Raw genomic sequence first — 27,221 nt, forward strand, 5'->3', positions numbered from 1 at the left:
AGACAGGTGCCTGCTAAAGGAGACAGGAGCCTCCCCTGAAATGGAGAATGCAAACCCTCCCCACCCCTCCGAATTGCTATGAATTTTAAATAAGGGGTTCTCGGGCAAAAATATGGGAGCAGGAAATAACAGTTCTTTAATAGGGAAGGGAAAAAAGATAAAAGGACAAAAAACAATGCAATACACTAGAACAACACCGTCAGAGTCAGAACTCAACCTGACACCCTGTGGGTCAGGGTGTTGGTAGCAGTCCAGTTGGAAAAAAGTGGCTGCAGTCCTCCTGGAGTGTCAGGCGTGGTTCTGTTGGAGCAGGGGGGTCCTGTAGGAAAGGGGTGAATTCTTCCTCCGCAGATCCGTGGAAGTAGAAGCAGCTGCTGTTCTTCTGGGGAGTCAGTGGAGAAAAAGCTGTGTGGTGTGTCAGAATCTTCCAGGTTATATCTGGGTAGGAATGCTTGGCTCCTCCCTCTGGGTGGAGCATCTCACAATGGGATGTTATGGTTCTTATCAGTCATGTGGTGACATTCAATAGCTTCTTATCAGCAGATGTTCCCTGCTGAGGGACCTTGATTATGATCACTCAGGAAGAGAGATAAGGAGAATTGCCCACTTGACACCAGACAACTGCCATACAGATGGCAATAGAATACATCTTGCCCTACAATCTGGAACAGGGTGGTCTCTGAGTTATGGGGTACTGGAAATGCTCTTTGAAAACTAACAATAATAAAGATTAGATGGCTTCTGATCAGAATCACTGTACAAGACATTTGAAATACAAGGAGGATCTCAATGTGACTGTTTATGAGGAGGCTTTCTGTCTGTCATAGAAGGGATTGATTCCTGCTGGAACCTTGATGTTAGAGTACTGCAATCTTGCCCTACAATCTGGAACAGGGTGGTCTCTGAGTTATGGGGTACTGGAAATGCTCTTTGAAAACTAACAATAATAAAGATTAGATGGCTTCTGATCAGAATCACTGTACAAGACATTTGAAATACAAGGAGGATCTCAATGTGACTGTTTATGAGGAGGCTTTCTGTCTGTCATAGAAGGGATTGATTCCTGCTGGAACCTTGATGTTAGAGTACTGCATGTACTCTAACACCATTAATCTCTTTTTGGAGCCACTTAACGTGTTGAAGTCTGTGATTTGATTGAAATGTATAGAGACATCAGAGTAGTTTAGCTCCCACCTTCCCCCAGCAAATAAACAACTAAAACTGAATATAGATTGGAGCCTGTTGGGTTTCCAGTGCTCAGCTGTAAGGGCGTCAGGATACCTGGCAGACACAACACTGCACTGATATTAGTGCTTCCTCACTGCACTTGTATCCTCAGGCTGACAACAATGCAGCAGACAATCATGCAGAAGACAACAATGCAGCGGTCAATCATGCAGCAGACACACATTTTCTGTAGGGCTTGGAGTGTGCAGCCACAGTCAGGCTGCAGTTGTCCCAGGTGGAACACCCAATGTTCAGTGAATTCATAAAAGGTATCAAAACTACCTCAGCTGTATAAAAATTAAATTAAAAGAAATAGACAAAAGTGCTTGCAACTGTCCTAGCAGAAGAAGAGCAAAAGAGTGGATCAAACAGAAAAGCACAAATAGTAATTTTTTTTTAATTATTGAGTTTTAAATTAACTAATCTAGAACTAAAATATTTTTTAAAATAACGGCAAGGAATTTTTAAACATTATTATTTTGTTGGTTATGGTGTTGGTTCTGTGTTGACTCTTTTTACCCGATTGAGGCATTGTACCTGTAAAGACCTGACAGTCAAAAATAAGGCACCTGATGGCTCTTCCAAAGCTGACTGTTTTTCTCATGACTCCTGCAGTTTTCAGGATGGAGACCCTCCTGCCCCCAAAGAGGTCCTGTCTAAACCAGCGGTAGTAAGGAACAAAATGAAGGATCAGAATGGAGAAGTGTAAAAGACAATTCTCTGTCAAAACCCCCATCAGTACCGGTGTAAATTCCTTCACCTCCTCCCTGGCGCTAATGGCTGAGGAAGGGAGAAATCTTGGTGATACACTAAACACAGAACTCCAAGAATGTGCCTATTTTGGTCACGTTTCAAGAGAACCCACTTGTACTGCCAGTGCTTATGACCTGCTGGCTGCTGCAAATAAAATCCGCGGGGTGAAGCAGAGAGCAGGAGCAGGGAAGAGCTGGCTGGGGGTGCAGAAGCTGGCAACCCCCCCCCCAAAGCAAGTGAAGGGAGCAGAGGTGTTACAGCGGCATATCCAGCACCACAAGGTGTCAAAACCTTTTGGATGAAGTTTCTCCTCTCCTTGCGCACCGCCGCCCGCCCAGCCATCCTCCTCCGCTCCGTGACAGCGCTCACGTTTAGCAGCGATGCCGGTGGTCGGGGTTGCTCAGCTCTGCTCTCTGCCATCAGCAGGGGAACCGTGATTCATCACTGCTAAAAAAAGAAGTCTGCGGAGCCTGCTTTGTGGCGAGGGAGAAAGCAGGTGCCCTCTCCTGTGGCAGGGACGGCATGGAAAGCCTCAGCAGTGTGGCCGCAGGGGCAGAGGGCTCAGCTGCTCAGCCGCTCCTACAGGGAAGAGGGAAGAAGAACATGAAGTTAAAAAGCCAGCGGGTCCTTGAAGGTTGAGCTAGAGATGCTGTCATGGAAGGGCTTGCACTTCGGAAAAAAAGTGGCCTGACTTCAAGAAAGATTTATGCATAAAAGTCCAGGTTTGCATTAGCCACGTGAGGGCTGAATTTTAAGCCCACCTTGCGTTGTTGCTCCATGCAGTGCCCAAGTTGCCCAGCCCTGCTGCTGCCAGCTCTGTGCTGCTTTCCAGGCTGCTGCTCCAGTCCTGGGCGCTGACTCTTGGGCATGAAAGGATACATGAGAGCCACGGGGTCACACAGAAGCCTGCAATGCAGCTAGATAAAGCAGACAGCAAGAGAAGGGAAAACTCATTAACTGTAGTTCACCCCAGAGGAAATGAACAGAGGGATTTCAATAACCCAGTATCACACAAGCCACCCATGGAAAAGCAGGGGTTTGCTGTGCCCTTGTCTCAGTCAGGAAGGCAGGGACTGAGGCTGTCATACACAGACACTGTTCCCCCACATTTCTGGGCACCTGGACTTGGCAGCTCAGTTTGGGAAGTGCTCATCTCTCAAGGTCCAACTCCCATTTTGAATTAGCACCATCTATTCAAGATTCCAGCCGGTTGTGAAGGGAAAAAAACTACTGAATTAGGAAAGAAAATAATGCAAATTTTGAGAATTAGGTTTAGGAGAAAGAAATCTGCTTTTCAGCTTCATCTGCAACACAGTGGGGCCTCAGCAGATTGAACAGAGGGACAGGCAGCAACAACTCCAGTTCTTCATAGCAGAGAAATCACCTGCTGTGTCCCTGAGGAGCACCCCAAAGTTCAGCTTTCCCTTTGCTTTGAATATCTGCTCATGTTTTGCGCCCACCCAGGAGAGAGGACCCCCTCCCCAGAATGCAAGCGCTGTGTTTCAGAGGCAGGGTAATCTCACGGTGACCTTTCCTGTCAGACACACATGATAACTGCAGCAGGCTGGGGCTGCATGGGGTGAGGATGCTGCTAATGAAATGCTTTCATAGCTCGACACTCATTATTCTGTTACATTATCGGGCTCTTCCCCAGGGGCCCTCTAAAGAGTCACGCCTGAGCTCCTTTCCTGCAGAGACCAAAACCAGACCACCTAACAAGCTACATTTACTAAAATTTTTGCTCCCTCCCTGCTCAGAGGGAGCATGGTCTTGTTCATTTACATGAGACAGAAGTCGAAGAGCTACACCAGCTCAGCTCTGATTTTATCAGCTTGCTAACCCACGTCAAACAAAGCAGTGAGCCTGTCGCCAGGCAGGAGTGACAGAGGCTGCTGCCATCCCAGAGCTCACCATGCAGGCCCCGACTTGCCCCAGCATCCCCAGCATGCCTCAAACACAGCGTCCCTGCTATCCTGCATCTGCTATTGACTTGCAAAGACTGACCACTGACCGCTTCTTTTTCAGAAACTGCACTTTTCCTTTGACTGTTTAATTCCCTGCTATTTCTTCCCATTCTGAGATAAACCCTTGGCCTTCTCAGCTCTGAAATTCAAAGCAGACCTCACCGGGAGCAGGCTGCTCAGAGTGAAGCTGGCACTGCCTGTGATAGCAAAGCCCTCTCACAGAGCTCAGCTCTGCACTGGGAAATGAGCTGGTGGCCCAAGGGCACGCCCAGCAGCAGGAGAGCTCTACTGCCAGCAGATATGGCTGGAGAGAGGTCACGGAGTCCAAGCTTTGGGCCATCATCTCTGCCCTGCTCAGTTCCCCAGAGACACCCCTTTCAGTCAGAGGGAGCGGTGAGTATTTCAGGAGGTGTATAACAGGAGAACTGAAGGCATTAGGTATCCTGCTTTGGCTTTTGCTTACTGTTCACAGCAATACTCAAAATGCATGCCAGGGACATAAAGGGAGAAATAATAAACCCTGCCATAAGGAGCATGTGATTTGGAAAAGCAGAGGCAGGCAGAGGAGGAGGGAAGGGAATAAAACACAAAGGCAAAGTCTTCATAGCAGCAGTTGGCACTTGGAGCTGGCCATATATATTTGAAACCATTATGCACAGAAAGCCACTTGGTACTTCAATGCTTTCAAAAGGCTAAATAAAGTGAGCACACACATGCAGGTACACAAGGTCCTCAGCAGGTAAAGTATGAAACATGAAACAACCCCAAATATCCACCTTCACAGTGATGCAGATTTCCTTCTTTTCTGTTATGTTTTCTTACAAGCTTCCTTCAAACCTGTCAGAGCAGAGGAGGCTGAGTGAAATGTGTTGCCCTGTGCATTGAACAAAGCTTCAAGTTCTCAGTTTCACATTTGGGGTGTTTCTGACAGGCTGCAGTTTCTGCTTCATTTAACCTAGCTCATTTCATTTGGGAATTCTCTACCCACCGTATTTGCAGCAAGAAATGCCATGTGCTGAGGTTTGTAAAGAGCTTTCAGACAGAACAGGTGACTGCTGAGTCCTCCCTTCCTTCCCCTCTGTCAGATAGAGATTCATGCATTACCTTGCACTTCTTGGCTCTTCCCAGCTACCGATTTTCACAAATAGAAATCTAAATATTTTTGAAACTCCTAATGCTCCATCAAACTTGTTTGCAAACAACAGTGGATCCAGAGTTTGATGGGGACAGATGGGCAGACATGAAGTGACAGAACCTTCATTTCCTTAGGAAACCAGTCTAAAAATATTATGTTCAGAGCTCAGCTTTTTCCGTAAAGATGCGCAGCTTCCCGGGAGGCCCAGCCAAGTCAGGGGACGCAGGTGGCAGCAGCAGCTCTGTGTCCTGGGTGACACCTCTGCCCGTGGCAGCTGTCATTGCTGTTACTGCCATCAGTGCCTCCTTTCATCTGGGAGGCTCTGTCGGTGTTGAGAGCTCTGCTCTGGGACCGAGTCCCGAAGAGGAGCCCACCAGGGAAGATGATAGGGGAACACTCACGGTTGGAACAGAGATCCACCTCATCTGAGTCAGGATCTGAATGCTCCAAGGTACACCTGGCAAGTTGAAACACATCTGCAGAGATGGGAAGACACCCTGAGGGAAGCTGTGTCTCAGGACAGGCAGTCAGCCAGGCTTTCCTCCCTCCTCCAGCCATAGCACCATCCAGAACAGCCTTGCAGAAAACCTTACAACCCACCTGCCAGCCTTGCTCTGCCCACGAATAAGATGGGATGGAGGTTAACATCTGCAAGAGCTTACTGTGAAATCTACTGATGTAGTGCTGCTCAAATGTTGCCAGGTGGCATAGTCCCAGTCTGTATAAAACAGTCCCTTTTTGCTGTTTTGCCAGCAACAAATTAATTTTCACCAGCCCCACAACTTCTCTGAAGAGCTAGATTCAAGCTGCACGTTTATTAGGAGAATGTTCATCTACTGAACACAGAATGTGCTCCTGCAGCCCAGGGGCTCACAGGACTTGCTAATGGGAATGCAGGAGGTTGTGCACCAGGTTCACTGCCTGGTGGGCAGGGGACAGGGGAGAGAGAGGAGGGAAGCAGTGCTCTCCCTTTAGTGCCAAGGTACCTGCCAGCACCTGGCCCCTGGAAGTGTTCCCAGCTGGCACAGTGGGTGACTCTTGATTGCCTTGTCACACCTTTGCTGACAAGTACTTAAATTGAGCGAGTTCATCCCATAAAATTTAAGGAAGAAGTGAAAGGACAGAAGAAAGAAAAGCAATGTATTTTTCTTTTAGCACCTCTCTTTTTCTCATTTTCTCCTGAGGTGTCAGCACCTTAAATAAAAGGCCTTTTACTGCCTCACTGTTGCCTGCATCCAGCCACAAATAGCAACGCTGGTGCAAATAGACCAAGGTCTCAGCTTGCCAGCTCTGCCCTCAAGGTTGTCACCTCTGTGCAGAGCCCTTCGTTCTCCTTCCTCTCTCATTTGTCCTTTGCTGTCACATTCGCTCCTGCCAGCTCAGAAAACACACACCCTCTGCTTGCAGAGATCCAAGGAGGTTGAGGGCAAACTCAATTCCCAAGGTCTGCAGCTCAGCTTCTATCCACCAAGAGAATGTCCAGGAGGAGCCATGTAACTGATTTCCAGTTCCTCATGAGTCACTTCCAAACTTGCCAACCACGGTGAGAGCTGAGTATTGCTCTGTCCTGGCTCCCTCCTGCAGCCCCAGGAGGGCTGGCTGGAAAGGGATCTCCTACAAATTTTGCATCCTGGGGAGGCCACATCAAACTGTGTGAGGGCATTAAAGATCAGAAGCTAGCAGCTCCAGACAGAGGAGATGGGGAGGATGAAACAGGGTGCTGAGTGGAACCTTCAGCCAGGCAGAGCACTGGGCTGGCAGATGGCTCCCAACTCATAGCAAACACTAAACCAGGGGCACATGTCACTTTTTTCCTTAAAGTTGACTGCATTTTTGCATTTTCTGACTGGGCCCAGATAGGATTGCAGCAGAAGAAATGCTGGCAATGTGTGATGCAGGATGTGAGTTACAGGGCAGCTGGCCAGAGAGCTTATTCCCTTTGACCTCTTGTTCCTCTTTACACACCACAAAACTTGTGTCTCTTTGAACACCGTGGTGGGAGCCCCTGGGACCTGCCTCATTCCTCCTAAAACTGGCTGCATACATCATCTGGGCTGCATTTCTCTACAGGAGCACAGTCATGGGCAAGTACAGCCCAGACAGGAGGGTCACACAACATGACTGGGAAAAGGACAAGACATTTACAGTCTGTCATACCATCAGGGGTGGGATATTGTGCTCCAGCTTCCCATTTTATTCTTTCTTTATGGATCCAGGAAAGTTCTATGTTTTTAAAAACTCCTATTTATTATCTCTTTGCCCATTTTGCTCAAAAATGTATTTGGGTGTAGCTGTATTTCCATTATACTTGCAGTAGTGGTACTGAATTATTGAGGTAAATGTAAACTTGCATATTAAAACAAAAAAGGATTTTAATTATCTGGAAGAAAACAAATTAGGAAGGCACTGGGCCAGCAGAAAAAGGCAGTGACCACTAGCCTCTCCTGAGTCCAAACCAAATCCAGACACCTCTCTCTGCCTTAGCCCTGTCCCACACAGCAATTTGCACATGCACATAAGCATGTATCACACCATCCCCTCATTGATTTAATGGCACATACTGTACTTCAGAGGCTGGGTTTCTTCTACAACCATTTGGCAGAGCATACCAAAGTGGCCAAAACTCATCTGTGATGCTCAGAAAAAAAATAATAAAATTCCAGGCCAGAATGAACATAAAATAAAAGAGTAGAGTTGATAAAAACAGTGAGGTTGGCTGAGGATATTTTTGATGTACCCAGAGAAGAAGCAGTCATGTTTCCATCAGGTGTGCAATGTACCCATAAAATGTTCCAACTGTATTTTTGTGCATTTGCAGATGGAAAAAAATCACTTGTATTCCTCAGCAGTTATTTTACCAGTGAGACAAATGATGATCTGTTGTTGGACTAGAGAGTACAGATCACAGCTAGGGATGGGAATTGTTTTGATACATGTTCAAGTGGCTCCATGCAGGTGTAACAGACCTAAATATAAACTGGCACAGCGGATAGGCAAGAACAGCTTGAAAATCAACCCATCTGCACTTCATGAATGCATTTCCATTTACTCCCCTGAGCTGAGGATCAAGCCCCAAATCTTTTAAATATGGATGGCTCAGAAGAAATCTGTGGTTTTGCTTTGCTCAGTGCAACATCAGGAGCCACTACATGTTGAGAAGAAAGTGATGGCTTCCCAGTCCTTTGCAAGCCCACTCAGGATGTCCCCTGGAAGCATCTGACATACCCAAGGTGTTGGATCACTGTCGCAGAGTTCACCTGGCTTGTGCAGGGACTGGTGTTTGCCACAGGAGCAATGTTGTCTCTGCTGAGAAGTCTCTCTGCTCACAAGGGGAAGCTTCTGAAACCAATTCTGGTCCTGAGTGTGCCATTTTGTGGTAACCAGGTCACATAAAATGGCCAGACTCTAGGAGAGAACCTGTAATTGAAATTTTTTGAGCTATTTAAGCTTTTTTAGAAAATAATGGGGAAAAATCTATGAGAACAATTTGATCCAGAATTATCCATCACTCACTGTGAGATTCAAACCTAATTTGATTGCTAGTACTGTATGTATTTCTCCATTTGCTTAATGAATGTTGCAGTTGTAGTAATAAGATTATTGGTAATATGAAACAGATTTGTAGAATGATGAGAAGATAATTAGATGATACCTTGAAGGTGATTTCTGTTTAAGACACAGTAACTATGTCATGGAGTAAATAAACTTGGTGAGGGAAGATACCAATGGCTACTAACCTAAGATACAATCATTCCCAAATTACCATTTCGTTACAGTGAGATTGCCTGTGACTGATGCTTTTTCCAGGTTCTCCCATCCACTTGTGAGGCTGTAGGACAAAGCCTTGCCCAGGGTGTGGATGGACAAGCAGCCATGGTTCCCCAGAGCCCAGGATGTGGTGGCTGAGGTGGGACCCTTCATGAACACGCTGGGTTGGGAACGGTGAGGTCCAAGTGATCAAACTGTGCCTGGCTTTCGAGAGCTGGGCCTTATGTCTTGCCTAGCTCCCATTACTCCTGTGTGATGGCCACAAGAGCCTGACAGGGATGCTTGGTCATCAAAGTTGTAACCTTAAAGCCACGCATTCCTTTCTAAATTGATGCTCAGTGACATTTCAGGATCAGTATTAGTGCAAGGAATCTGCTGCTTCTTGGATCTGCAAGGCTGACTGGGGACAAAGCATTCACACATCCATGAACCTGCAGATCCTGAAGCCACCCGTCTGTCCTGGCTGAAACAACAGGCTCACCATCCCCTTCCCCCCTCCCTTCTTGGATCTAGGCATGTTCACACAACTAACTGTGTGCTCCAGGTGGCAAACTCCACTGAGTGCACAGCTGCTTGTGTCCCACTCTTTTGGGAAAGTGATGGGAACAACAGTGCACACACACAAGCAGATGCACAGCTCTGCAGCTTGTCCTCCACTATCGAGATGAACCATCTAAATCTCTTGCTTGTTTTGGTATATTTAGTGAATTTTGCCAGCTTTCTTAGTGCCTTTAAAGGTTTATGTAATATTTTCCTGGCTCTTCACTTAAATTTTTCAGTCTCTTAAGGACTATCACAGATCCATTTTGGTCCTAACTAATGAGAGTTTCTAAAGAATTTTAATAGTAATTCTGCTAATAATATTCATTTTCTCTATAGTCTCTCTCTGTCATATTTCTGGCAATCTCAGCCTGTCTTCTGTTCAAGGCTGGGCAAAGCTTTGGATAGTAGGTTTGTTGTTTTTCAAAGCCAGATCATTACACGCAACGTAATTCTAAGCTGTACCTACTGCATTTTCACACAGGTAGCTGGAGGTAGCTCTAGGCCCCCAGAATGCCTGCCAGCTGTGTATTTAACTGCAAGCAGGAATTCCCAGGATGAACTGGCTTGGCAATCTCAGTAGTGTGACATGGCCAATTTCAGCAGACAGTTTTCTGTGAAAAAACCCAAAATCTCTTTATTTACTAGAACACACCAATATCACATTTCATTGGCATCTGTGGCACAGAAGTCATTGTTTTGCAGCTTTGAGCAAAGCTTTGCAGGACCACTAATAGTGTCCTTGGAGAAATGAATGCATAGCTTAACTCTTGTGCTGTGAACCATTGGAATAGAGTGCCCTAATAAACTCCTTCAATTTCTCAGAGTCTGTATTAATATTGACACTGCACATCCATTAAACATCAGCGAGCGGCAGTGCTCCAGGTGGTAGCTGCAAGCAGCCAGATTAGGGGCAAATGTTAGCAGCCTTCCCAATGAATCCTTACATATTTTCCTCATCTATGTGGACAGGCTCTCCCTCGTCATCTCAACTGTGACATACTCATTGCAGTTTTTATGTTATGTTATTTATTCCAGCATTATTTGCATTATCCAGAATTTTCTGTTTTGTTTGCTTAGCTTTGTCCCAGTACTAGAAGAAACTGTGCTTTGTTCCTACAAAAATTGATGTGATGGTTTTAACATCGTCCATTTCAGTGATCCCACCAACATCCCCTCTTTGCCTCTGATTTAAGAGTACCTTTCCTAAAGATAAGAACTGCAGGGAGCTCATAGCACAGTGCTAAGGGTGTTGAGATATTTTCTGGTCAATATTACAAATTATGCCTTTTCCAGTATATTGCCCATTTATTTTCCGTTTTTTCACATACTTCTTTGTGCTTAATAAGCTTATCACTCTCCATTCTGTTTCCATATTTACTTTCTGCTATGTGTGACTCTCCTACAAGTATCTTCCAAAAGTATTTCTGGCAACACATATGCTTTTGTATAACAGTTAAAAAATAAATGTCTTATTTATTTCCAGTTAGATTATTTCATCTTTGGCTGCTATGCTGTACATTTCCACTATGTATAATTTTCATCTAAGCATGTGGTGCTGTCCTTGTTTTCATTACCCATCCTATAGATTCCTTCTGTTGGTATTCACATGTTTTTGTGAAGCAAAGTCAAGTCTGGTATTCCTTGCCTCTTTCATCATGGAATGGACATTATCCCAACTTACATTGCTTGCTACAGTGTGCATAAATCCATACACTGTTTTACATGTTTGACATCTTGAGTCTCCTGTTTCTTATGACCTGGGTTCCTCCATGTATTTGTAATGGCAGAGCCCTGCCCATCCTCTGCCAGATTCACTCTGTGAAGTGATTGCTGTTTCTTGGCAAAGCTTATCATCTCTGTTAATTCTTAATTGTAAATCTCCTGTTAGAGGTTTAACACTTCATTCTCTCACTTACGGTATTTCCTTAATTTACTTTACTCCAGGTACCTTATGGTATTCGGTATTTAAATTACTCTTCCCATCTGTTCTTAGCAAGGGAAAGCAAGAAAACAAAGCAAGCAAAGATGTCATATAAATGGAGTCAGTAATGCCTGTGCATTTGGAGAGCATGGATAACAAGTACTGGCTCGTTACTGTGGTTCAAACCTCTTTCATTTAATGTAAAATACATGGCTCTTCTAATCGAGCCTAGTCAAGTCCCAGAGTCTCTCACTGCCCTCAGCAACATCTTATCAGAGATCCTTAAAGCAGCATATTAAGTGAAAAGAATGTCTAAACAGCTTGAGAAGCAAAGCCAGTCTTTGAACTGATACCAGATCACAATGTGATAGGAATTCAAAGAATATGCACTGTGTGCAGGGAAAGAAACAACATGGGATTTAAAAGCAGTGCTTGTGTCAGTCATAATTAGTGTGTCAATTAACAACATGAAAACAACAAAACCAATTCATAAAACCATATCACTTAGCAACTTTCTGGAAGATAAATGCAATGTGAAACTGTTCAAAACCAAGCTAGCCACAGAGATTGTTGAAGTACGTCTGATGAAAATGCTACAGAGTTGTAAAGAAAATGTTTGGAAGAACTCTCTAATGTTTTCTCTAATGCTAAGGAACCAGTATATACAACAGGATCTGTAACTCCAACAACCTTTTTCTCACAGGAAAAGTGATTACCTTTAAACAGTTGAAAGCTATGAGAAAGTAGAATATCAGATTTTATTCTGATTTAACTGATTTAGAGAGAGAAAAGTAGAAGACAAAATACAATTATGTGTTCATCAACACTTGAAGACATTAAGACCTCTGCTTCACAGACTGATGAAGTGGCCAGTTACAATTTGTGAGCAAAGGTCCTTGTCAGTATAAGATGCAGAATGTATCTTTTGGCACGGACTGAACTAGACCAATTTATAGTAACTTAGTGTGATTATGCTTTTCCTAAGTGGTCCTATTTTGCACTCCAGCATCCAAGACAAATTAATCTTTTACCTTCTACAGCAGCAAAGGTATTTGGTTGGTGAAAAGGAATGGGAGTGGTTCATCGTTACAGTGATAGATTTTCTCAGCCTGCCTTTGCCTGCAACTGCTTCTGTCAATCCCCAAACTCCACCTAAGGACAAGGATAAAACAAGTCACTGTCACAGAGCCACTGTGCCATTGACTTTGGAAGGAGTGAAACTTTGAGCAAACACAGTAATGTGCTGGGTATGTGATCTAAGATGTCAGCCAGATGTGTTCAGTGGGCCATGGTGATGCACACAATTGAGTCAAAAGAAAATGAAAATAGAAGCATTTAATAGAAAACCAACAGGGAATCTCTTTCCTTCAAACTATGGCTGTTGCTCTTTGATTACAATTGCCCAAGGCCCCACTCCATCTGGTCCATAGATTAGGATGTCACTGCCTCAGTGAAAAATGAACCATTGCTGCAGATATATTAGTAGTTTTCAGAAGCTCTTCTGAATACGAGATCATCTGGCCATGAGATATAACCAGGATGGTATATAGCAGCATCTGGATTTTTGGGTAGGCAGTATCTCAGTGTGAATATAGGAAAGTATGTGTAATATTTGTGGATGCACTGAAATCAAGGAACAGTGTAAAAGCCTTAATTTCCTACTCTCTCTCATCCAGCTGTACAACAGGGATAAAAGTAAAAAATATTACTTATTTCTTTTGTTAAACAATGAGCATTAATCTCTGCCAAAAGCAAAATGCCTGAGTGAGGAGTCTCATGGGTTACATCCCTCACTCAGTGCAGAGTGACAATACCTGCCTGCAGATGTAAGGCAGGAGAGGTTTGGTGCTGCCAGCCTGCAGGTGGAAGCTATATCCCTTCCAAGTAGGCACTGCTTAGATGGGAATGCACATCCTGCAGGCAGGTCAGGCTCTCTCCTTCTCTCTCCTTTTCTCTCCCCCTGCTATCCTACTATTTTCTACGCTGAGTCCTCTAATATGTAGCAGTACCATAGTAACAGCATGAGCTCAGAGAGGAGTGACCTTAGCCTCAGTCAGCAGGACTTTCTTGAGGATGGGAACCTGTACCAACAACAAAATGGATGTTTTTGATGTAGCTCTCACTGAGACCTTCACTGAGGAGCAGAGTGTAGAATTAGCACAGGAGCTGCCAGACATTTCTGTGCAGGGGCTTGTGCTGCTAGGGGAATGGATAGATCCCAGTCCCAGGGCACTGGCATTGTTCCTCCATTTGCAGCAGACCCAGAGGAGATCTAACTACACTCAAAGCTCAGGATCCAGGTCCTGCTCATGCTGATGCCTCAGTGGCACCTGCATTTACTGAATCCAAATGGTTTGGGAGTGAGTGTAGAGCCTTCTGAAACGTGTCTCTGCTAAAGGAACAAGTTCCTGACAAGACTGCCACAGAGCAACTTAATGGGTTTCTGCTGCTGTTCAAAAGCTGTGAATATCTCTATTCATTCCCTTGGAAAAAAGGTTAATAAACTCAGAGAATTAGGGAATATTTCTGTGTAATAGCTTGGATGTGGGAAGAGGGGGCAGGGTGTAAAGGTCGTCGGTTTTGCCATATAAATACGCTAGGCACGCTCCTGAATTTCCTTCGAGGGAGGGTGAAGCTCAGGTCAGGTTCTGCTTACAGAAGAGCCAAGGAAGAGCAAGGAGGGGGAAGAAGGGAGGGATTATTCCTGTGCAGAGTTTCTCTGAGTTACCCAACCAAAAACCCTGCCAATGTGATTCAGTTCTTTCTCCAAACCAGTGGAGCAGGCACTGACTGCAGACATGACTGCCCTAGGGAATCACACCTCCAGGCAGAGCTGGAAATAAGGGCAAGAGAATCCATCATGAACTTTCTCTGCTCTCACAGGCAGGAACTTTCTCTGATTAGCTTCAGTGGCTGCAGTGCTCCTCTCTCTTACATAAATAATTGGCTGGGGTAGAATGGAGTGGGACCTGGGACACTCTGTGGAGGAGGAGTTTCAGGCCCTGGACACAAAACCAGAAGAACAGATGCAGAGAGACACAGACTGGGAAGCCCACCAGAGATTTCAGCTAGCCCAGGGACCCTCCTGGGCAGGAAGGGAAAGAGCTTTGTCTGCAGCCGAGCCTATGCCTGTGGCTTGTGGCCAAGAAAAGGCAGAGGTGGGTGTGCCCAAAAAGCAAGAGCTCCCATCTCACGGAGCTCTGGAGAGGTATCCAGTTAGTGCTGCTCACATCCACCAAAGAAAAGGGCTCTCCCTCAGCTTAAACCATGCTTGGTGGTCAGGTGTTGTAGAATTAAAATAAAGCAAACTATAATCTCTCTTGCTGGCTCAGAGACGTGGAAATATTTAGATTCCATTTCTCTCCTCATCGGCTGCACAAAAGCCTGAAGGTTGTGTGAGGATTCTCTTCCCTGTCACTCTGGCCACAGGGATATTAATCATGTGAAAAACAGGGACGTGGGCAGACTCTAACAGACAACGCCGCCTCGGTCTGGCAGGAGCACGGACCTGCACCGCTGCGGTAAACACAGCTCCTGCAGAGCACTCCGTTTGGCCTCTTTGCAACACAAGCAGCTATTTGCATTTTACTTGTAAGACAGCACCTGAAGAGACAGAATTACCATGATGGCACGGGATGTGCTGACAGCACTGCTGTTCCATACCCCCAGAGCATTGATAAATGAGTCTCAAATGCCAGAATAACCAGCAGGCTGAGGCGTCCCAGTTTTCCATTGCTGTAAGGATGGCAGAAGGACTTCATTGGGCTAGGGAGGTCCCTTTTTTTATGCAAACATAGGCACAGATTGTACTGGACAGAAATGGAGACTAAATGATTTTCTGTCCTTATCAATTGTAGGGCAGTGCCAAGCAGTAGACAAAACCCTCTCTACTGTCTCTTTTACATTGTGTGGCTGAGCACTGAGATGACTGAGGATGTGACTTTTCCAAAGTAACAAATAAGTATGTGCCTGAAGCATGATCATGCATCTGAAGCTTCTCCTGCTAACAGGCTTGGAACTGATGGTAGAGACAGAATGATTAAAAATTATTCCTCATACAAGGGTCAGACATGAGTAACTAGGATGAGGTGTTCACCTGTCTTCGTACACAACGTGTGAGATAATTTTAGGTGACACTTTCCCAGTCAAGTTTTAAGAGTTACAGAGCAGCCTTTTGAATTAGTCTGTTTTTTACAAAAAACCACCCAGCAATCATAAGAAAACAAAATCACACATTCCAGCCTCCTCTGAACAGCGTTATGAAAAAGAGAGCAGGAATTTTACATGGCCTAAAAAATAACTACAGCACATAATCTAGAGGATGCTCAAGATCAGTCCTTTATCCTCTCATTTTCCAGTGCACACACTTTAATACCTGCTTCTATTGATCTGACATGCAGAAAACTAGGACAGCTAAAAGAGAATTACCTGGTACATGCAGCAGCATGGCAGGTGTGATCTACCTTGAGGGTGATCAGACAGCCACAGCCAAAAACTAGGACATACGTGTTTGCCAGGAGGAATTTCAGAATGGACACGGCATTCTAAGTAAAGCCAAGTAAAAAGAAAGGTGCACAATCTGTTGTTGCTGTCTGCACTGTTTCTTTCTTCTAAGGGCAACTCTCTTCAAAAAGCCCCACATCAAAAATCAGCAACCCAAAATCTCAGATAGTGTCACACAGTCCCAGCAGGGGAGATGGGATGGGACGTCTGGACCTCGCCCTGTCCAACCACCCCGCCCAAAGGAGGGTCAAGTCCCTCTGCTAGGGATGCTGAAAACAACTAGCAGCTGAGGTAACATTCCTCATTTATACTAACTCTGACGTGTTTTCATGGTTATGAACACAGGAAAATTGCCATTCAGCCATCTTAGAGATACTCATACATTTAAGCATTTTTTCTGACTGCTCTGAACATGTATTTGAATACTAAAGAGGGTTTATTTTAAAAATTCAAGCTTGTTTTGGAAACATCGTTAATGAACATAACTGTACTCGGTAGACTTGGTTGCAAAATAGGAAGTTATAGATGTTTGTAAATTATTTGTGGCACCACATGAGAATTATGAATTTGAAAAGCATTTATCAGCACACAATCTTTTCATAAGTGAAGAAAAGGATGAGAGTACTAATATCTGAGGCTATCATTGCTGTTAGCAGTTGGCCATACCACCTGAATTCTCTAAAAAAGTAGGACAAACACCAAAAGAAAAGTAGGACATTTAATCACTCCACACCACATGGAACATTCAGCACTGCATCAAGTGCACATACTCAGCACACTGAGATGCAGTGGACAGATGAACCTGGAATATTTAAGTGGGAAGCAATGGCTACTGTATGAGGTTATGCCTGAAATATTCATCAGAAGAAGATAATTTAATGTTTTCTTACTTAAAGAAAAAAAATCCCAGATCTTCTGCTCTGCAAAATAAAGGGAAAAGAAAACCCAAAACATAGTAGGGATGCTAATCCCTAGGGTTTAATCAGCTTTTCTTATCACTAACAACAGACTGTCTTCTGGCCCATCTTCTGCATCAACTTGATTTTTGCAGAACAGACTTTTGGACACCCAGAATCCCAAATTTGGCCTCAAGGAGCCATCTTATGTTACAACTCATATCCTGACATTCGTAAGAGAAGGATTTGGAGAAGCTTTAAAAAAAAAAAAAAAGAAAAAAGAAAAAAAAATAAAAAAGAAAAAAGAAAAAAAAAAAGAAAAGAAAAAGCCATTTAGCCATTTTATTGAATTGCTAAAATGGCATTTTGTAGGAGGGCAAAAGCATTTAGGAAAAAAATAATTCTGTCCAGTGTTACATTAATTACCCTGACCCACTGTTCCCTGCCAGATTGCATCCTTGTTCTCCTGAGTCTGCAAACTGAGGTCCCTATCAAGAGTGGTCTACAAAAGCAGCATTGCTCCCTCACATCACTTATTTAGCCAAAAGATTGCTAGGAATGGCCAACATCCCTCTTCCTCTCTTATAGGATGGGGTCTCTCTGAATAACTCAGCACTTTTATGAAATCTCTGTGGCTTTTCAGCCTCTCTCATGTGTCTTGAGAAATTTTGGGAAAAAGTACAGGGAGCTCCAGGACAAGTGGGAAGGGGGCAGCCACTGGGAAGGAATTGGTACCATTTGTAAAAGAAATATTACAAATGGATTGTTAAGGGTGTCAGGATCAGGTACTGCACCAGGGGCTCACCACACTGCAGCCCTTGCTGTTTCCTAGCAGACACAGGAACTTCTCTAATTTGCATTTTATGCCAAAGGGGGAACAATGTTCAAATGTTCTTTTGGTAAGTGAGAAAGATGAGCAGGTACATTTTATTAAACCACAATTGGTGAACGTGGGTGTGGGTATGTGAATTCCCACGGTGTGTGTTATCTCCATAGCTGTCTTTGCCCATTCCCTTCAACACCTTGTACAGGGTTGAGAGAGGTCAGGAAGAATCAGTCATGAGCAGGAAGTGGGCTTGTTGTGGTACTTGCAAGGTTCTCCAGACAGAGGAGGAATTGAGAATCTGACTCCACGTTCTTAGAAGGCTAATTTATTATTTTGTGATATTATATTATATTATATTATATTATATTATATTATATTATATTATATTATATTATATTATATTATATTATATTATATTATATTATATTATATATTATGCTATACTAAAACTATACTAAAGAATAGAGGAAGGATACTTACAGAAGGCTTAACAAGATACTAATTAAAAACCCATTACTCTCTCCTCAGTCTGACACAGCCTGACTGTGATTGGTCATTAAGTCAAAACAATTCACGTTGGATAAACAATCTCCAAACACATTCCAAAGCAAAAAAACACAGGAGAAGCAAATGAGATCATAGTATTTTCCTTTTTCCCGGAGGCTTCTCAGCTTCCCAGGAGAAGAAATCCTGGCAAAGGGATTTTTCCAGAAAATAGGACAGTGACAGCTTGTGTCCACCGAGGAGTTTTATACATTTTCTCTGTGTAATGATATTCATTGCTTTTGGGTTTTTTAAACCTAGTTTAAGACCTAGTAAGTCTGTACTGACTGGGTGCAACCAAATAGAAGGGCTACCATGAACCAGTTGAGTTCTGTATTTACTTGCCACACCTGGTGCAGGGACCAGAGGTGGAAAAGTCAGGAAGGGTGCTTCAAATGTTCCAGATGTTGAAAAGGGTTAAGTTAATAATAACTAGGATTTGTAAAGACAAATCGAGAAATAAGAAGAGGAGATCTCATGTCTTTTACCATCAATTCCATGGGTGCTGTGGGTCTTGATGTCCCTCCTGATGTTTTGCGGCAGGTTTGTTGCAGAGCCCAGACAGCTTGGCTCCTGAAATAGACACGGGTCTGCACAAGATCGAGCTTCAGAACTTTGGGGTAAAATGTCAGGTTCAGGGGGAAATATGTTGCAGGTGGTTTGGGAAGGCTGTACCTTCCTAGTACCTCAGCCACTGGGGAAAGGAAGAGGGCAGCATATGGCCGGGAGCTCAGGGTAAAAGGAGGCTGCACCCTCCAAAACCTCGAGAGAGAAAACCCCGCAGGTGTGCCCCGGTGGACTCTCTCCCTTTAGTCCAATAAAGTTGCAGGACTCCTCTGTCTTCTTTTGGACATAAATTTCTGGCGTTTGTGGCTTTTCCTGACAAAAGTTTCACTGAAGTCCAAAAAGATTACATGTACTGGCTTCCCTTGATCAACTGGGTGGGTTATCTTGTGAAAAACAGAGAATACGAGTTACAACCTCATGCTGGGAGAGGCTACCCCCACTAGTTTACCCCAAAGCTTTTTTCCATGATGAGGTCAGATCTTGTCCCTTGTTTATGTTTCCACCTTTCCCTGGCAGGATGTTCATGCTGTTCATGGCTGCATGGCATCCTTGTGATATTGGTGTGTTCCATGTGTGACTGGAGACATTTCTCCAGGTTCTTATGGCCATCCTGATGGTTAGGCTTAAAGAGCAACCTTCCCCTACCTCCTGGACAACATTTCTTCTAACTGCATTTGATGGAATATTTGGAATGGAATATTTTCGGTTTGTTGTTTGTTTGTTTGTGATTCTGTTTCACTTGTGAGTTTTGTTTTGATTTTCTTTGGGTTTATTGTTGTTGTGTTTTGTTTGGTTGATTTGGGTTTGGTGTTTTTGGCAGGTTTGGGGTTTTCCTAAGGCTTTTTTTTTCTTTGGGGCAACACCATGGATATTTTTATCGATGTGCAAAAAAAGACCGATTCACTTCTGTCCTCCGCTACGCTCCATCTCCACCTGCCCGTGCTCCCGGCAGCGTCAGCGCCGGCAGCCAAGAGCCTATGGCAACAGGTCCTCTCGGGGGCTGGAGCAAGGCAGCGAGCGCCGGGACTCTGGGAAGAGTGAAAACTCTTTCCCTCGGCATTCGCGGGGATTTGTTTGTTTTTTGTTTGGTTGGTTGGTTGGTTCCGTGACGCGCGGCCGGCTGCGTGCGCGGAACGCCGGGGCCGCGGGAGCCGTTTCCAGCCGAGCCGAGCCGGGCCGGGCACGGCAGCGGCCCCCGGCGCGGCGGGGCACGATGGCGAAAGTGCTAACGGCCCTCAGGCACCACTGGAAGAAATCCACCTTCGGAGCCTGCCTGCTGGGCTGGGGCGGACACTGGCTCTATGGGAAGCACTGGTAATGCCGGCTGGGCCGGGCCGGGCCGGGAGGGAGAGGTGGAGGGAGGGGGAGCGCCTAAAGGGGGGTCGCCTCTCGGAGGGCCCCGGCAGGCGGAGGGGATGGATCTCCCTCATGGATGGATGGATGGATCTCCCTCATGGATGGATGGATGGATGGAGGAGGGCATGGATCTCCCCCCTGCTCGGCAGCGGGGCCGTGGGAAGCTCAGTGCCTCATCTGGCTTCCCACGTCGGCCGCGCTGCAGGACTGGGGCGGGTTCAGGCGGGAGGTTCAAACAGGGTGGATGTCTGGCTGGCATGAGCAGTGTCGGGGCCTCTTGGAGAGGAGAATGTTTATTGTCTTCTACCCTAAAGAAGAATGTCGTGAGCCACACGTGTGCCTTCAGCTGGCTTTGAGCCTGTACCCCAGGGATGACTGGAGCCAGGCCTGCAGCGTGTGCTGAGCGTGGCCCGGCCCAGCGTGGTGTCCTGTGCCTGTGGGCTTCCCCTCCTGCTGGCTGTAGCGGGAGCCCCTGGCTCTTCCTGAGCCCTGGCACCGGCAGCCTTGTGCTGTCTCCCCCCACGGTGCGGTCTTTGCTGCTGTCACTCACCCAGGAAGAAGCCTGGCAGCTGCTCCTCCCGTAAGTTATACCTGGGGGTGCCATTGCCACTGCTTACCTGGGGAGTAATTGTCCCTTCCACTAAGTAAAATCCTCATTTGTGTTTTTTTAAAAAGCTGAGTTTATCTTTTAATCCTTGTCCTTCAGGATTATGGGTAATGCATTTGACTGAAAAGCAGGTGTAGCCAAATTATTTTTAAAAGCTTTTACTTTTGGTTCTGCTGCTTATTGTCACAGTCTTAATGATTTTTAATTGTTTACTCAGGTTTTTAACAGTGCTCTTTTCTGCTTACATTGCAATGCTGCCAAAGCCTTGGTGGAAAAGTTAGGAAAATAAATCTGTTTATGTTGTTTTTATACTCTCTTCACATCCTTTTGCCTAGGGACTTTGGCATTATATCAGCCTTTGTTTTGCATGGTACATCTGCTTTAGTTGCTTGCTTCTTACCTGAAGCACTGAGGCTCAGTGTCCCCTGTGTTGTGTCTGGGAGTTCTTGTGCCCATGTGCTGTTGGTTTCGGATATACACTGATTTCTTGTGTGGTAGCAGTGAAATTTTGTTTGGATCACAGAGAATGTGGAGTGTGCCACAGGTGATGTGGGAAATATTTCCCACAGGTGGTGGGAAATAAGGAGGAAAATATGAAAGGCAAACAAGAAAAAAATGAATCTTTGGTATCTAAATTTTGGTGTGTGGGGGTTGTTTGCCCCAAGTGTAGGCATGGTGCTTTAACCCAGTGATGTACTGGGGGCAGAAAAATTTTATATATCACATTCTCCAATCTCCCTATTGTCTGTAAAAGAAAATGCAGCAGTTCCTTTGGAGGCACTGGAAATGCAAGGAAGGAAATCCTGTGATGACAGACAGCTCAGTGAGACTTTGGTGCAGGCCATAGCTACTGTTTTCAGAGTTTTAAACACTGTTTGGAAACCCTGACAACTGTTTAGCAGTTTCTGGGCTATTTCCTGCACAGAGGTGTTTTATCCAGGTTAGAGAAAAACAAGGAATGACAAGAGCCTGATGGCAAGAGTGTTAAAAAGAGTTCAGAGGTCTCAACGGCCCTTTGTGACACTCTGTGAGGTGAGAACCTTGCCTTGTGGCAGGTGGACAGCAGGGAGTAGGCCAGGATGCCTCTCTGCAGCTTGTGGGGATGGCTGTTGGTGTGTTTTTGCACACTCCCTGTTCCCAGTTTCTGTGTCTCTGTCCCAGTTGTGCTGGGGAGCAGGGAGGTGCCTTTTGCCCCATGCACAGATGGCCACAGACAGTGCTGGGGGAGGTTAATGAAGGATCTGTAGGGGCTGGGTTGGCCCTGAGGCTTCTTGTTATCCACATCAGAGCCTCACTGGATATGCATGAGCCATACCTGACTAGACTGATATTTGCCCTTTGAGAACACATTTAAAGTGTAGTGAGGTCTTGTGCTTTGGTTTCTGGCATCACAAGTTCCTGATGAAGGGCCTTGCTTTCGCACAGCATTGGCTCAGATTGGCCTCTGACTTCCTGAAACTAGCTGATATTGGTCATTTATTTGCAGCCAAAGAAAATTTCTGTTTGCCATCCTGCATCCCTCTTTTCATCCTTGTGGGTTTTCTAAAATATTTCTCTTGCAAGGAGAAGGTGATTTGCTTTTTTGACTTTTCAAGGTTCCTCCTTCTTTTGGATGCAGCAGCCATGATGCCTGCATTAAGTGGAGGTGTTGTAAATAACAATCTGTTCTGCAGATAAATGGCAGCTCTTCTGTAGTCAGTCTCTCCAAGCTCACAGGACAGAAGAGCTCTGAAGTACTTCCTTAAGACTTTGGAGGATGCTGTATGGACAAGAAGAATGTTACCTTTTCCAGGCTTGTTCCCAGTGCCTCTTCTCTGCCTGGAAATGGACGTGGGAGTGCCCCTTGCACGGCCTGAAGAGTGTGCTGTGGAGCCTGGTGTGGATGCCCTTGTGCTCTCTAGGGTGTAAAGGGGAGAGGGGCACTGCTGTGTGATGGATCATCATTGAGTTGGTCTGAAGGTTGTGGATGGCAACTGTAAAGGTTGAGGAGCTGCTTAGTCCTGGTAGTTTCTTCCTGCAGTGTTTAGTTTCTGGATCAGTGTATAGCCTTTTAATTTTGGGTTGTTGGTACAAATACTGACTGATTTAAAAGTAAGGAGTTTTGGAAGAGCAGGAAGAATTAAAGGAGGAAGCCTTGTGCTTTTTCCCCCGTCTGCCATGAGTTATTCAGCTCTTGTGAGCATGTGATAGTGCAGAAGGTACCTCTTCACAGGGCTGTCAGTCAGGAGGTGGCAAAGGTTTTTCATGTGTCAAATGATAGGAATTATGTCTGGATGAACTACTGTTAACTAGAACCCCATTGCCATTCTTGCAAAACCATAATTCCTTTTGCTCTCATAAAAGAACATGCTTTAAAGATCCATTGTCTTGCATTTAGGATAGCAAATACTCTTGTGCTATCTGAGAAGTAGGAGGATAACTCACTGTTGCTACATGTGAGGCTGTCTGGATTGCATGAATTTATATATTAGGCTCATTTTAGTCTATCGCATATCATGTTGCGGGTACCAGGGACACTTAATATCCTAGATCAAAGCTTGCAGGGTAGGGAGATTGTCAGATGTGTGCTCATACACAGTAACATACTTCTGCTTAACATACACAGGTGAGGGGGATTACAAATAAAGATTGTTCTTTACCACTTGATTGTTCTAAAATTTTCATCAAGTTTGGAATCCCTTCTCAATTTTACGTCCTGGGTCACCTTTCCTGAACTGAGCTGCAGCTGTTCTTTGTAGCCCCAGGGGGTACAGTGAGTTACCAGCTCTGCCAAATCAGCAGAAATGAAATCTCCAGCATGATGGACATCAGCTGAACTGATTGTCAGATTTGACCAGACTGTTACAGTGATGTCACTGCATAAGTGATCATCACCATGTCAGGATGGAGACCCTGGATATTCTGCTGAGGCAGTGGACTCATCACATACTTACTCTGTATATATTAAAGTATTGACATTCTCAGTAGAAAATGCTGGCAAAGCACCTGAGCCTTTGACTGCCTGCCAGTAATCCTGAGTGGTGCTGTTATCTACAATTTGAATGTTAGTCTCTGTGTGTTTGCCAGCTGATAACTCACTTTGTCACCTTTCTGCATATACTTCCTGAGTAGCTGACTTTATTTCATCCAAACTTTGTCAAAAAACATTCTGAGTCTTAGGTAAAGCTGATGAAACCTAAGATTTGTCTTTCATGCCCTTCCAAGGCCAAGATGGAAGTAAATTCTAATACCTAGTAAAGAGGATTCTGTGCTCTTACTGTATTAGAAGCAGCCAAAAAAGCTTTTTGCTAAGATAAAATCTTTTTGAGGAGCTCTGATACAGCTCCTGAGGATTGATTCTGTGTGCACAGCTTTGGTCAAGTTTCTCCTCACAAAACTGTTCGGTGCGGTCACTAAACTTTAAAGTTTTTAGACTTCTTCATATTTGAGTACATTTAATAGTCTTAGATTTAATGCTGATAACCCATTTTGGAATGAGATCCTGAGCTTCTTTTTACATTTGTAGTGTGATCATTTTTAGGGGAATTGCCTTGGTTGGATGTAAGACAGACCCTTGCTGCAGCTGAGAGCCTCAGCTTCAGTTCAACTTCACTGTCCTCTCCTTGTTGCATTCATTGCTGCCCTGAGTGACTTTCATCATGGGAGGTGTCCTTCCACCCTGGCTTCTGCTGGCTCTTGGGCACAAAACTGAGCCTCATCTTGAGCAGCGTCCATACTAAATTGTGTGCATCTTGTGCTTATGTGTAAGAGTATTAATGCCCTATTCCAGCTGAAAACGTTCAGGACAGGAGCAGTGGCCAGCTGTCCTGCCCTAGGGGTGTTGCAGAGGAATCCAAGCACCCCTGTCCAGGCAGGTCATACTAATGTTGTGTTCTCAGAGCCTTGTGTGATGGCAGCCCGGCAGGGCTGGGGAGTGGGGAGCTCTGCACAGTCACTCTTGTGTCCTTTCTGTGTTGGTTCCATCCTTTGGTATGAGCCTGCTCTGTTCTCCACAGAGTCTGTGCTGCTGTGGCTGCTGGCCTTGAGGCTGTGCTGGGAATGTTCTGTCTGTGGGTTCAGCCTAGGACAGTCTCTTTCTTCCATACCCTGCTGCCACTGTTTGTTCCTCTCCGTTTCCCAATTTTTTACTGCTTAAGCAAGTTGGCCCAGCTGTAAGCTGTGTGATGCTTAATTCTCACAGCAGGAAGACAGCCCTGAGTTTGCCAGCAGATGCAACACTGCTTGTCTGTTTGCCTTTGAGGCCGAATGCTGTGGATAAGGCCTTGGGGGAAACGTGAAGTAAAAATTGATTTTTAGTTTGCTGTGGATATGGTGCAAGTCAGAAGAAATCCCTTTGTATTCTTTAAGGCAGTGGAGCAATTTCCCTCCACGTCCACCTGCTCATGTTTGAGGATTGTTGAAAAAGCTTTGTTACCACCTAATAATAGACAATAAAGTACAAAAAAATCAACAAAATCTTATATTTGTTATTAAAGTCTCATCTTTTATGGGAGCTGGTAAGCAGTCATATTTTGAGAATGAATACATACTGAGGCAGAAGGCTTTAAGAAGTTTAGCTGGTTTTCACGTTTTTTCTAGCTCTATTTAGTGGTTGTTATGATCTGCAGGGTACTTGCAGGGCCAGTTGGGGTACTTTAGGTGAGCTATGTGAGGTGAGTAAATGCAGCAGCTGTGATGCAGGAGGGGGATTGCTGTTCTTACAAATGCATCCCTGTGAGTGCACCTGTACTGGTTTTATTGGAGCTTGAATCTAGTTAAATATTGACGTAATATTTTAAGGAAATTAAAAAATTCCTGGCATCTTTAAACCAAACCTGGGACACCCTTGACAAACTCAGATGACTTTGAAATGTACCAGTTGAATTAAGTGGAAGTCCTATGAGTATGGCTAGGATGGTGTGGGATTCTGGGTGCTGTGCTGCTGGAGAAGTGAGACAAATCACCTGGAAAATGCTGGATGGTAAATGATTCTTCTAGTCTCAGAATCTAACTTTTCCTTTGACACCAAAATGGTAAGTGTCAAAGCAGGCTTCTTCTATCTCTTTAAGTGCTTCAATGCAGGAGAAAATCCGCATAAATGTTGACATCTAAACTGTCAAGCTTAATTTTTATGGGTAAAACTCACTGAGGTGAATCCTTGACAGTTGTTTTGAGGATCTTTGAGGTTGAAAGAGAGAGCACAGTATTTTCAGCTTGTATTTGGGAAGTGTTGCTGGGCTTAATTTTAAAGACAATTAACACTGCAGCGTAAAGCTGGGGGCACCAGGAAAACAGCCTGGCTGACAGTGTGACAGAGCTTGACTTCTGAACAAAATAGCGTCAATGTGAAGTGAACAGATAACGTGGGTTTGGCTGGGATTTGTTGAGAAGGTTAGGACAGCAATTCTCAAAGACATCAACTGTGCAGCCATTATTTGATAATGGGAGCTCCTTGATATCCCATAATATTTCAATTTTATGTATTGAAATCACAATTATTTTCTATTTGCTTTGGCCACATGTAGTCACAGAGGGAGGTAAAAATGTCCCTGTGTGAGGGCTCATGCCCTCAGTGGCACAGTGTGGACTCAGCCTGTCACGCTGTGTTGATTGTCTGGAATTAGCTGTGACACTGCTGTTGCACAGCCTGGAACACCAACCTTTGCAGAGTTATTTTAACTGGTGCATTTCCATCATATTACTGCAATCAAACCCAGGGCTGTTGCTCCTCTAAGTGATATTGCAGGTGCTTAATACAAATTATCTACTCCTTTGGTTTTTAAGGAGCAAATATGACAGCTTGCCTCTGAGGAATTCTTTTGCAGACATTCCAGTTACTTGTTATCCTGATGAGGTATTATTCACATATTTTCTTTTTCCATGCTTGAACTCTTCCTTTGTCTTTTCATTATTACCAGGAATAAATCTGTGGCTTTTATAGTGTAGTTAGTTTCACAGAACCCAATTTTATATCTCACCTGAAGTCACCCTATTTCTTGTTTCATGGCACTGCAGCATCTCTTGGTGATGCCAAAAAGAGCAGCTTATATAGTTCCAGTGACAGATAAATACTGTAAACCAGTGGAATCCAATAGATGGCACTTTGGCCTTGCCTTCTCTTCTGCCATTTCCATGGCAGGGTTTGGCCTGATGAGCCACACTTCAGGGGAGAGGTGTGCTGTTCTCCCAGCCACCTGTTTTTGTCTGGTTGGCCTTTAGTCCTTTTGGTTGGTACAGTGTTTGTTTTGGTATGCTGACTGTAAGTGGGGTTTTTTGTGTGTGATATTTTCAGACAAAAATATATGGTCTTGCCAGGTATTAGGCAAGGGAAAGCTGGAGGATGGAGAGTGTTGGTATCTAGAGGAAAGGCAAGACTCTGGGCGCAGCAGAACAGTACTTGCCATTTTGTCTGCAAGGGGAAATAGGGCATTTTTGGGGCTGGGGAAGGAATAGACTTTCATTCTTCACTCAACAGCTGTGCCTCCAGTGCTTGCTGTCTATATACCCTTGCCAGTGACAAGTCGGGAACATATTTCTGAACAGACCATCTGTGACATATCTAACACTGAGCATCTCTCTTTTGTTTTTACCCTTCACTTAATGAGATGAATGTTTTTCACCCCTCTGAGTTAC

General features: G+C 44.7%; 1 protein-coding gene across 1 annotated transcript in view; it reads left to right on the forward strand.

Annotated features, from left to right (window-relative positions):
* Positions 1-19,804: 19,804 nt before the first annotated feature.
* AGK (acylglycerol kinase) overlaps positions 19,805-27,221 on the forward strand; it is a 36,985-nt gene continuing 29,568 nt past the window's right edge. Inside the window, exon 1 of the mRNA XM_084205425.1 lies at positions 19,805-19,960. Coding sequence (XP_084061551.1) covers positions 19,860-19,960 — 101 coding nt within the window. The 5' untranslated portion in view covers positions 19,805-19,859. The remainder of the gene's footprint in view (positions 19,961-27,221) is intronic.

Source organism: Fringilla coelebs (genome assembly GCF_963513975.1).
Source record: "Fringilla coelebs genome assembly, chromosome: 5".
Taxonomy (NCBI): Eukaryota; Metazoa; Chordata; class Aves; order Passeriformes; family Fringillidae; genus Fringilla; species Fringilla coelebs.